The 11,441-nt window shown below is 42.9% G+C and overlaps 1 protein-coding gene across 1 annotated transcript; it reads right to left on the bottom strand.

The window, feature by feature from the left end:
• Positions 1-115: 115 nt before the first annotated feature.
• Positions 116-11,349, bottom strand: FBXO7 (F-box protein 7). The gene is made up of 9 exons (XM_052789787.1): positions 11,102-11,349; positions 9,318-9,615; positions 7,124-7,351; positions 5,584-5,725; positions 4,292-4,375; positions 3,091-3,183; positions 1,943-2,119; positions 1,217-1,254; positions 116-837 (listed from the first exon to the last, which is right to left on the bottom strand). The coding sequence occupies exons 1-9, from the start codon at positions 11,221-11,223 to the stop codon at positions 433-435; spliced, it is 1,587 nt and encodes a 528-aa protein (XP_052645747.1). The 5' UTR covers positions 11,224-11,349; the 3' UTR covers positions 116-432.
• Between the last annotated feature and the right edge of the window lie 92 nt (positions 11,350-11,441).

The following is an 11,441-nucleotide window of genomic DNA, read 5'->3' as shown; positions in this document are numbered from 1 at the left end:
TTCTATGTGGTAGATGTTTTTGTCAATAGAGATTATTAGCCAGGCAGATTTTAAACATCATCATTTTTCCTGGCAATTTAATAAAACTTTTCAAATAAGACAGACAAGTATAGGCTTTGTATTTAAAGTGCTCTTTATCTGATGCAGCAAATATTTGGCTGGTATCCTTCTGGTCTCTAAGTAGCACTTCACAGATGATTAAGGGCAAGGTTCTAAGTTGTAGCTCTTCATGAAACAGACCTTAGTGCCAGATGGTACAGTACTACCAGAGCATAAAACAAACCCAGCCTTTGTGGTTGAAACATTACCATGCACACATGTTCTTGCCACAATCTGAAGAGAAGGCAGATGTTAGTGCCTGGGATTTGCAATCTCCTGCAGTTAGAAAGCAAGCTCAGGGACTAGAAAACTCACTGAAGGAAAAAGCAGCAATCAAATGAACGCACGGCGAATGTCCATGGGGCGGCCCCGGCTGGGTCTAGGTGGAAACCTGTCATTGGGACCAGCTCGTCCTGGAAGTGTAGGGTTTGCTCCAGGCAAGGAACCAATTGGGTCAAAATGTGGTCTGAAAGGAGGAAACTGGCCTGGTGCTTCTCCTGGGCCAGGAATGAGTGAGTTAATTGGGTCTCCAACATACGGAAGTGTTGGTCTCTCATCATATTCTCCACCAATGATCATTGGGGGATAGATTGGGTTTGATGGGAACGGGTTGGGAGGAAAGGGATTAGGATAGAATGGGTTGGGATGAAAGGGGATTGGATGAGGTGTAGGGGGCAGAAACATCATGTGCCTCCATCTCAGGGCCTCCTTCTTCTGTTTCAACTTTTTCTTGTACAGCTGCAGACAGAAACAAAGGCATTTTAAAGCTCTGTAAATGCTTTGTGTTCCACCTTCAGCAATTGCATTCAGTTCTGCAGCACTTCTCAGAAAAGCACTCCTCGCCAGTCTGAAAACCCAGAATAGCAACTCCCCTGACTGCCAAAGACCAAACACAGCATCTCTGGAAGACCTCTAACCCAGGATTTGGGCATGCACCACGTAACTTGTTGATGTTGTTTTCTCCTACTCCGACCAAACTCAACAGGTGTACACAGAACACCACACTTTTAAACCAAAATTTAACTCAAAGTTACTGCCTCCCAACGTCTATGCTTTATTCTCAAACTAGCCCATGGAGACTAATCTCACTGAGATTACATAAAAAAAAGCCACCTACTTCTTTCCAGTCTGTGTCACGAGGCCTTGCAATAGGATCTACAAAGAGAAGCATAAAATTAAGAAGAGCAACCTATTTTACCTTTAAGTAGCGTTCATGCCACAGATGCCCACAGTTTTGTCAGAACTTGCAGAAGAACAGAGATGAAAAAACACTTTGGGTCAATACATTTTTCATTAAGATAATGCATCTTAAAAAATATAATGCTCCAGGACCAATCAATAGGTAATCTGCTTGCATACGCATTCTATGTAAAGCATCATCTCCAGAAGTTACTGAATAAATAGAGAAATCCCAGAAACACTGTCCCCATCTTTCACTTCTGACAGCACCTCCCTTGATCACCTTATTCCTTCAATCTCTTGTGAGAAATTATAGCAGGAATATCTCTTCCCTTCACTTCCCAATATCTGCAATAGCCAAAACACCAAGGTAGCCAGGGAAACAGATGAAAACAAGGAAAGTCTGCACCACACAACGGGAAGAACTATGTAGTCCATCAGTAATGGCTCAGCAGACTGTCACCAGTTTTCCTGGCAGAAAACCACGCATCCACCTGAATTACACCTGACCAACTGTACTGGTCAGCATCACAAATGACTGCATTTACTCACAGTGTTTAAAAAATCAGAACTGGTTGCCTGAGGAGCCTCTTAATAAAATCTGTCAGACCTAATCCCTCTGTTCACGTGAGAATGTAATTAGAAAAACATGTCTCAACATTACCTCGGAAATCTCGCAGATACATAAACCTCCATAGAAGCTGGTCATTTGAAGCTGTGTAAAGATCATGGCAAACAGCAGAAAGAGAGATGAGTGAACGGACATCCAGAAGTCTGAAAATCCGAAGCTTGAGCTCAAGAGGGAGGACCACTAACCCAAATACATCTGGCAAGTTCAGAGCTACAAAGTGGAGAAAATAGAAGCATTACCTAAATGGTGCAGAGTTTACTCTATCTCTAAAGACCCTAAAAGAAAGAAAGGACATTATAATCTTTCCCTTAAATCATTTCCCTTTGATGCCTGAGTTACACCACTTTTCTCAGAAAGTACTGTGACATGATTTCTTATAAAACAGATCTCTTGCAACTCTTAAGTACATTTATGGAGTGCACAAAATAGGGCAAATGGCACTTCATACTGACCGCTATTGGCCACTAAGCCTAAGAAACATTCCACACACCTAACTATGTTTATAGGCTACAGAACAAAGGAATAGGTAAAAGAAAAAAAACCTGTCCAATTTCATGAGCCCACAAAAAACACATCAAATATAGAGCACATGCTTCACATAAAACCTTTCCGCACTGAAGTCTAGAGGGAATTCCATTGAATAGTCTTCAGGATACAAAGCTGAGACCTTTTATGGCAATACCTATGCAGAGAAAGCCTGGCTTCCTACTGCTGCACAAACACCAGCTTGAGTTACTTCCTACCAACCTTTCCAAGCCCTCAATGACCAGTTACTGAGAAGATCATTCCTGGGGTTAGACTTCCAAATATAAATATATATATATATATATAAATTTTTCTGCTTTGACAAAGAAATGGATTAAAACTACAGAACTGCTGCCACGAAATTATTGTGGTATGATTTTCTTATCACCAAGTGTGGATAACAGCCACTCCCCTTCAGTCTCTTAAATGTAACTAGAGCAATCAGAAAAAAAACCCCAGGAAATAATCAATATATTAACATTTGCTGAGATACAAAGATTAATATAATTTCTTTAGACTGTATAAATGACTTTATGCTTACTCTTTATATACCCATCGCTGAGCAGCTGTTTCTAACACTGTTCCTTCAGATAGACCCGCTCCCTTTCATCCTCAAAAATGAAGTACCATCTCTAATTGTAAACATTTTCTCTCACCTTGTCGGGCAGCAGCCAGAAGAGAGTAAACCAGCTGGTCTTTAAAGAGACGGGATAATTTCTGAAGGTCTTTGTAAACACCTGCAACCTTTTCTATCAAAGAAGAGAGGTAAAAAGCTTAACTTCAGGAGGTTATAATGCAAAAATTACATAAGACCAGAAGAATTATGGGTTTCTTATAAGCAGAACTGTAATCTGCTTGTCATCTTGATGGGAGCAACTCTGCAGCTCGAGTGTAACAATCATGCAATAAGTAATTCACTGACAAACTACAGACCAGTTCCATGGTCACGCTAGGCTTTCCTTTGGCCTTACACCATTAAGAGAAATACTTGAGTTCTTCAGAAACAAACTGACTCTCAAGCTGTCAGGGCTTCCTCTGTCAGATTTCAGAGCTCATGTGTAACATGCACCTACGTTGTAAATGCCTGCAATATTCATTTTTCTGACAGGAATGTTTTTCCCGTCTGTTCTCTGAAGACAGAGGAGCCAGAAGACTACCGTTATATCAGACACATTTCAGTGCTCAGTTAATTCTTCCAAAGCCTGTCGACTGGACTTGTACATCAGCAACTGGGGCTACCCAGGACACGGTGCAGGACACTGAGTGAGCCTCAACTGCCAACAAAGCAGTTCATATACTTCAGAGAACAAAAAGGCTAGTCAGGTCTGTGCTCACAAGGATCTGTATCTACCCGCCCTTCTCTCCTCCCCCGCCTCCTTACTGTTCCCTCTAATTTTGGCATTCTGGAGGGAGCTATGTAGTCAGCACATGTTTTCTGACAAAAAGAATGTAACAATTACAGTGCCACAACAAGAGTGTAGGTACCATCAGCCTCTGAAGTCCTGAACTGCCAGGCAGAAAAGGGATATAATCCAGCATTGCTGCCCCAGAGATTCACACATATGCTTAAGACCTCAAAAATAACAGGCATATGGGTCAAAGGATGACCTGGGCTTTGCAAGGTTCTTTCTTTACACTGTTAATCCAAGAAATTCAAATTAACAACAAAATGTGAGTAAATGGCTACACTCCGAATTCCTTTTACCACAGAGCTATGACTAACCTAAATTGTAACCACATTTTTGTTCTTTTTTGCTATTCTGTACCTATTCGGACCTCTGCTGAAGTATATCCTTATTCACTGTGTCACTTCTTTACTTTCAGTTTACTACTATGAGTATCACAGCTCAATCATACCTGGCTCCTGAAAGCAAACAAAGGATGCTGGCAATAGCTGTATTCTCTTAACACCTTTAATCTCTTTGTTGATTTTTAATGTTGCTGCAAACGTAAGAAAAAAAGACATTTCAAAATTTAAAACACATTGAGAGATGACAAAGACAACTTCATTACTGCCTTACCCTCTGGAGGTGTTTTACTTTCCTCCCTTACCAGATCCCCTCAAGGAAAATACCTAACTATAGCAAGCAGCTAGACAAATAAAAATTTCAGAAAAATAAAATGGGACTTAAAATAGCAGGGAATAAACAAAGTTCTTGGTGACAGAAACCAAGCATTGCCTTCCACAGTTGTGTCACGTGGAAAGAGATGTAACACAGCTAAAAGAGGTACACAGTGAGCCATTATTATAACCCAGTCATTAAAGAAATATCAACTAGAGAAAGATTCAACAAGCTTACTATATGAACACTATATGCATGGTAGTTATTACACTGTCCTAAATCTAACCTTAACCTGACTTGGTCAAAACATTTGATCAAAATGTGTACACGTTCTGAGAAAACATATGTGCTTATACAAATTGGCATAATCAGTTACAAGTTTTACACATAAACATAAAAATTTGAATCAATGGTATCTTGAAATTACAATCAAGACCCAATTTAGTGTTGGTTCTGTAAAAATGTGGAATTGCTCGAATGCTAAATAAAATATGAAAAAGAATGAAAAACCAAACAAATGAACAAACAAAACTAAAAAAACCCCACCAAGTGATACGGAAGTTGCCTCAAAAAATTAGACTTCCCTAAATTTTCTGGACTGAATAGCTTAAACTAAATACAATTTTTGAGACCACAGTTAAACTGTTGGCATGCTACAAGAAAGATTATACATTAAAGCTAAAGAATACATAGTCTGGAATTTGTTTATAAGTCCTGCAAAGAACATGAGACAAGACAAAATATTGTAGCTGGAGCAAATCTACCTCTTTTAATGTTTGGCAATGTATACAAAAGTTCCAATGAAATGAGACAAGAAACAGATTTCTACAACATTGCAATGAAAAGGCCAGCTGAATCCTCTAAGGATTGATCTGTTACGATGAGAGGGAGAGAAACAGTTAACAGGAAGACAGGAAATGCCAAGAATATTAAGCATCAGGAAGTAGCATGTCTTGCACCTCAGCAACCTGGATAATCAAGGTGCAGTTCTAAACAGAGTGCACAAAAGCACATTTAAGTCTTCTCTTGCTAAACAATGGTGATATTTAGCAATGTACATCCAGGATAAAAACTTGACTAACTTACCATTAACAGCAACAAGATCTCCCAAAGGCACACAAGTCAAACCAGCAGAACCTTCTTCACAAAGAGGATGAGTGTACTGTAGCTTATAAACACCATTCCCTCTCCATTTCTCTGGCATAGACACTGCCTTGGCTTCTGTCCCCTAAAAATACACACAGATAACACTGCCATACTTTAGCAACGTACCAAGACTAAGGGGTGAAAAAAGAGAATTAAAAGTTAGGAACTGGCAGAATGCTGCCTGCAATTCAAATCTTGGTTTAGTCCCAATGCACATTATGACACAGACTACAATTGCATGATTGTATACTATTTTCCCCAAGACTATCAGAAAATCTAAGGAGAAGTTTAGTAATTTTTTATCCTGTCCCAGTGTGTGACAGGGGAGGCTGTTCAGTGAACAGACTCACACCTATTTCTTTGAGACATGTACTTCATTCTGTCATTTGTTCCAGCATTCTGACAACTCCTGCATGTATGTTAATTTACTGCATGAAAAACATGTCATCATACCTTTTCTGTGAACTTATGAGGTCTGACAGGGCTTGAAGAATCATAGCTTGAAATACATTCAAAAATCTGAGTGGACTAACAGTTTTTCCCTTCAATTTCAGCATGAAAAGGCTCAGATGGAATCCCAGAGGGGGACACAACATAATCACAACTACAAGTAGACTCTCTCTCTTTCCTCTTCAATCTGCGCAGCAATCATCTTCCCTACTTCCAAGCCTACTGACTGACATAAACAAACTTTCCTCCCAGTGGCAAATGTATTCTTCAGATAGCATTTCAGGCTATAGAAATGCAATTACCTTAGCAGATTTATTAAACTGGTATTGGTCAACCCGAAACCTAAACTGACCTCCTACATGTGCTCAGTTAACCTCACCGCAAGAAAAAACATGAGAATTTAAACACCTTCCCTGAGGGCAAATCTTTGTTTTGCATGTTCAGCCACATATTAGTAAACATACAATGTAACTCTGAAAATCTAAAGGGAAAAGGTGAATTCATACATCATACAGAGGTATTGTCGTAGATGCTCGACTACGAGTTAGATACCTCTGTAGGTGAGCGGAACCAAAGCATAACTGAACTCAGCTGAAGTGAATACGGAACTGGAGACACCATTTCGTCAGATCTAGGCCTTGTTAACCACCATTTGAACAGGATACCATTGAGATGATACTGATGCTTAAGGCAGCGCTTCAAAGAAGTGCTACAATCTAAGCACATCTACACAAGCTCAAATGTATAAAGCAGAAACAGGAGGTTGTCAGCTGGGTCCCAGTGAGGCTGAGGACTGAAAGAAACACAGGGACAGGCGGCTTCTCTCACACCTAAAAGGTGCTCTAGTCTTTAGCCTTAATGCTTACTGGTCAGGCAAATTAGAGAAGCTGATACTTCAGCAGCCCCGGCTGCTGACTGACATATACAAAGCCAGAAGTGGATCTTCAGATGCATCTTGTCCCACATTCCCACAATATTCCACAGCTTTCTCATACTGACCAAGGAATTTCCTGATTGGTTGTGCACGTACCTGAGGTACATAGCCTGTCTCCATCATGAGAAGATGTACTAGAACAATCAAGGCATCAGCGGCACTGGTACACTCAGCAGAAAAGTAGAGCATCTCTAAGGAATGTGGTATTTCACCATCAGCAGCTTCACTGCACAGCATGGGTTCGGAGGGATAGGAACCTGTACCTTCTTCCAGGTCAACATCTTCTGGGACTAATCCAGAAGGAAACTCTAGACTGGATCCTGCCTTCAAGGGAAAGCAAAACACACCTTCAGTCAGAAAATTACACCTCTATATACATCAATATTGTTCATCTGCTTATTCCAGTCCTCACAGGCACCAAGTCTGCTCTACTGATTTCTCATGCAAGTTGCACAGACTCATTACATCTCCATTTTCTAGCATCCCAGATGGAGACTGGGATTATACACATAGCCTCTGTATTTTTTAATATTTATGATGCAAGCCCTTCATAAAAGGATCTCTCATTTTATTGCATATACTACTTGAAGACAAAGTGATAATAATAAATTAAACCATCATCAGAATTTTTGCAACATACTATAGTGAGTAAATTATTCTTGTGTATCACCATTTATTTAAATTTAGCCAACATGCATGGCAAGTAACCAAAATGGTAACTCAGGCTGCTTAGAAACACAATAGGCCTAAATAGCTGGGGGAAAAAAAAAAAACCATCAATGGAGTGTATCTGCTGCCACTTGAGGAGGACTGTGGGTTTATTGTGGCTTCCTTTCTTCTACCAAAATCACAGCATATTATTACGTAATTTATAAAACCACCCACAGATACATTACAAAAAAAAGTAGCGAATGGAAACTTTAAGCAGATTTATCTAAGGGAAGGGTGAGGAAAGGGAAAAAAGAGTCTAAAGGAGCTGTAGGTACTTCTCCCCCACATCTATGCTCAATGGCCCAAGACACCCTTATGTTTGTATGAGGCTGGCATGGCCATCCACCCGTGGAACTTCCCTTCTCTCACTAACAGCAATAGATGTAGCCTCAGTTAAACATAGTTTTTTAGACTTCTAGAGCTCTTCTATAATGACACTTAGTTGCTTAGAAATTTTCCTGCCACCTTTCACCACAATTTTGGAGGAAGATGTGAGAATCCTTCACCTTGCCTTCAAATATTAAATAAATATGAAACAGATACTTCTGCACAGCTTTACTATGGTCTGACTGACAGACATAAGGAGCTTGCACGCCCACAGCACCATGTAAGGGTTATTGCTCCCGACAAGAATCAATGGGACAATGGTCCAACTACATTTACTTTCATTATTTTACAATTCTTTTTATCCTAAATCTTAATTTTCATATGTTAAAATTTAAAAGACCTCATACAAAGGTTGTATTAAGGGACATTTTGTATTTGAAATTCATTCCAAAACAAAAAAAAAAACTTGCTTTGAAAGAATGTTGGAAGACAATTTCCTCCCAGCTTCTCAAGCTCCTGCCTAAAACAGACAGGATTGTGTAATGAGACAGACCATGGCACTAGGCTGTACCTGCAGAGTCTCCTTTAGGAAGGCCATTAACCACAGGACCCAGCAGCTGGTGGGAGCTGTTATCTGCTTAACTATCATATGTACTGTCACACAGGAAACAAACCAATGAGTAATACAAAAAAATGTGCCTATTATTTGCATGAAGCATTCGGGGTCATACAGATGTACGCCTACGAAGCATGAGGCAGGAGCTATCTCAGCAACACTACCTCCATGCACAAGACAGACAGGTCTCGCACTACAGCAGGCCGTCTGAATCACAGGGAACTGTTATAACCCATGAGAAAGGAATCGTGCACTCATCTTGCCAGTGGTGTTTCCGACAAGCAGTGCCTGTCACGTTTGTTCAGTACCTAGAATCAGTTTCCTTGAGAAGACAGCACTGAGGCAGGTAAGAAGCACACTCCTAACTACCTTACGGAAAGTGCATGTTCCAGCAAAAACATTAAATCCTGTAAAAATGTCAGACCTGAAACATCTCAGGGACTCTGAACTAGCTTGTGTGTCACAGCTAATAAACAAAGAATAGAGACAAATTTCCATGCAAGTAACTGGCTATATATCAGACAAGTATAAGGAGCCAGTTATTCTGAAAAGATTCTCTACTATATAGTACAGCAACTGACACAAGATACCTTGTTTTTTGCCTTGTGTTGTGCAGGGCAATTCTCATGTACTTACCCTCTCGTCAGTCTTTTGAACTTCCACTTGAGCTTTCTGGTTTTCAGATTGCTCATTCTGCCCTTCTTCGTTTGGACTGTTGGCCTGACTTTTGTTGGGGATCAAGGTGGACGGCTCATGACCATTCTCAAGTTGGGGAGGAGCAGAAGGAGGAGGAGGTAGGTTGGGTTGTCCATCTGCTTCTTCTAGTAATAAGCATATCAAATCACCAGAAACAATCCCATATGACGCTAAGGTCTTCTGATCTTCTGTGAGAGCATCTTTTCTGTTCAATGTTATTGAAAACTCAGTATCAGAACTGCAAAATAGAAAAAAAAAACAAAAAAGGAAGCATGGTTGGCTGCACCTGGGTAACTGCACACAGAGGTATAGTTAGAAATGCATACTGCATACTACAATAGTACTATGCTGCCGGTTTTAATCCATTATTAAAGGAAGAGTGAGGAAAAAAAAATGGTATGAAATTACTTCCCCCATGTTTCTCTCCAAGTACATTTTAAGTAGCCATAGCTGCTTCATAGGTATAATTTCATTTACAGTAATTGTTCATAAAACAGTTACAAAGGAAAGCAAACAAGTGCCCTCCAAATTAGAAGACATCACACCTAGCAAAATAAGCTTTAAATAAACTACTGGCTGAGATTATTTAAAAACAAGATATTCTTGCAGACTCAACCATCTTGCTTTCTGATTAAGCAAAACATTCATTTCAAAAGGTCAGCAGCTGCCCTACAGCATGCTAATTGCAAATGAGGGTAATAAGAAAAGATGCTTCAGTGCAAGCACTTACCAAAAAAAAAAACCAAACAGAAATGCAGCTGGGTAGCACAGAAGCAGCTACCCAGCATCAGCTATAAAACACACCCACTGTGGCAAGACAAGCAGCAACTTCAGATTTCTCCTGCCCACACTGCTATGCAGCAGAGTGCAGTGCTATCAAACGTACGTGTCACCAGTAGAACATCAGTACGTCGCACCTAATTAAAAGTTTGGCAATACAAACCCTTTAGCCACCGTCAGAAAATAAGCCCCTTGCCTAGGTATTTCTTAAATCGATTTTGCAGACTTTACTCTCTTATAAAGGCTGCCACGAGTTCTTCACAGATAAAACGCTGACGAAATTTAAACCTCAGAGGCTCTCTAAGAAGACAGCAAAACTATAAAACGGACAACCTACAAGAATTTTAGTGACGTAAAACCCACGGGGAAATTTAAGTCAGCTCTGCCCAAGCCGCAACCCTTATTTCACGGCTCAGCGTTTCCCAAAGTAAGTTTTACTTTCCCGTTCCGCAGCGAACAGCCGGGGAAGCAAAATCTCCTCAGAAGCTGCCGTGACCGGCCGCGGTGCCCCCCGCCCCGCCCCGGGGTACCGCACACGGGCCTACCAACCCAACCACCGCCCCTTCACGCCGCGGGCCTCACCCCGGAGCCCTCGGTGCCTCTCGACCCCGGTCGCTCTGCCTCCCCTCCTCCTCCTCCTCCTCCCGGTCGGCCAAAGGAGGAACCGTCTGCCCCACGGCCCCGGGGGGCCGCCAGCGCCCGCCGCCCCTTCCCGCTCCCCCCACACCGCGGCAGCGCCGGCACCGCCCGCCCTGCAGGGGGCAGCAGAGCCACCGTGGGGCGGGCGGAAGAGGGGGGGGGGAAGCGAGATGGGCCGGACCGCCCCGCCCCTCCCCCCGCACCGCGTGGTAGGGCGCCGCCGGCCCAAGCTTGCGCGCGCGGCCACCCCCCTACACACACACACACACCCCCCACACCCCGCGATGGTTCGTTCCGCACGCTACCTGTACCCCCAGGCGGGCAGCAGGGCCTGGCGCAGCTGCGCGCGCAGCTCCCCCAGCGTTGGCTCCGCCCCCTGCACCTCCAACGGCGCCGTTCGCTTCTGCACCCGCACCCGGAGCTTCATGGCGGCGGCGGGTGTCCGCGCCCGCCTTCACGCCCCCGAAGCGGGGCCCTCCGGGTGGCGGCGATGGTGATGGTGGCGGGAGGGGAGCGGGCGCAAGGGCTGCCGGGGCGTGTCGTTGTTTTGGTTGGCGCGGCACCGCCTCAGACCGCCCGGCCACGCCCCCTCCCCGGTCGGCCCCGCCCCCGGGGCCTGAGGCGTTTCCTAACGCGCCGCCGGCC

The sequence above is a fragment of the Harpia harpyja genome, chromosome 6 (genome assembly GCF_026419915.1).
Source record: "Harpia harpyja isolate bHarHar1 chromosome 6, bHarHar1 primary haplotype, whole genome shotgun sequence".
Taxonomy (NCBI): Eukaryota; Metazoa; Chordata; class Aves; order Accipitriformes; family Accipitridae; genus Harpia; species Harpia harpyja.
The sequence above is the reverse complement of the archived record's forward strand: the minus strand, read 5'-3'. Positions and strand labels throughout refer to the sequence as shown.

What these genes read in the sequence shown, in the direction of transcription:
- FBXO7 (XM_052789787.1), bottom strand. Translation starts at nt 11,223, where the DNA reads ATGAAGCTCCGGGTGCGGGTGCAGAAGCGAACGGCGCCGTTGGAGGTG. An exon ending in TTCAAAAGACTGACGAGAGG is followed by an intron (nt 7,352 to 9,317) that starts GTAAGTACATGA and finishes TTTCCCTTGAAG; the next exon opens with GCAGGATCCAGTCTAGAGTT. An exon ending in AGATCTTGTTGCTGTTAATG is followed by an intron (nt 4,376 to 5,583) that starts GTAAGTTAGTCA and finishes TTACGTTTGCAG; the next exon opens with CAACATTAAAAATCAACAAA.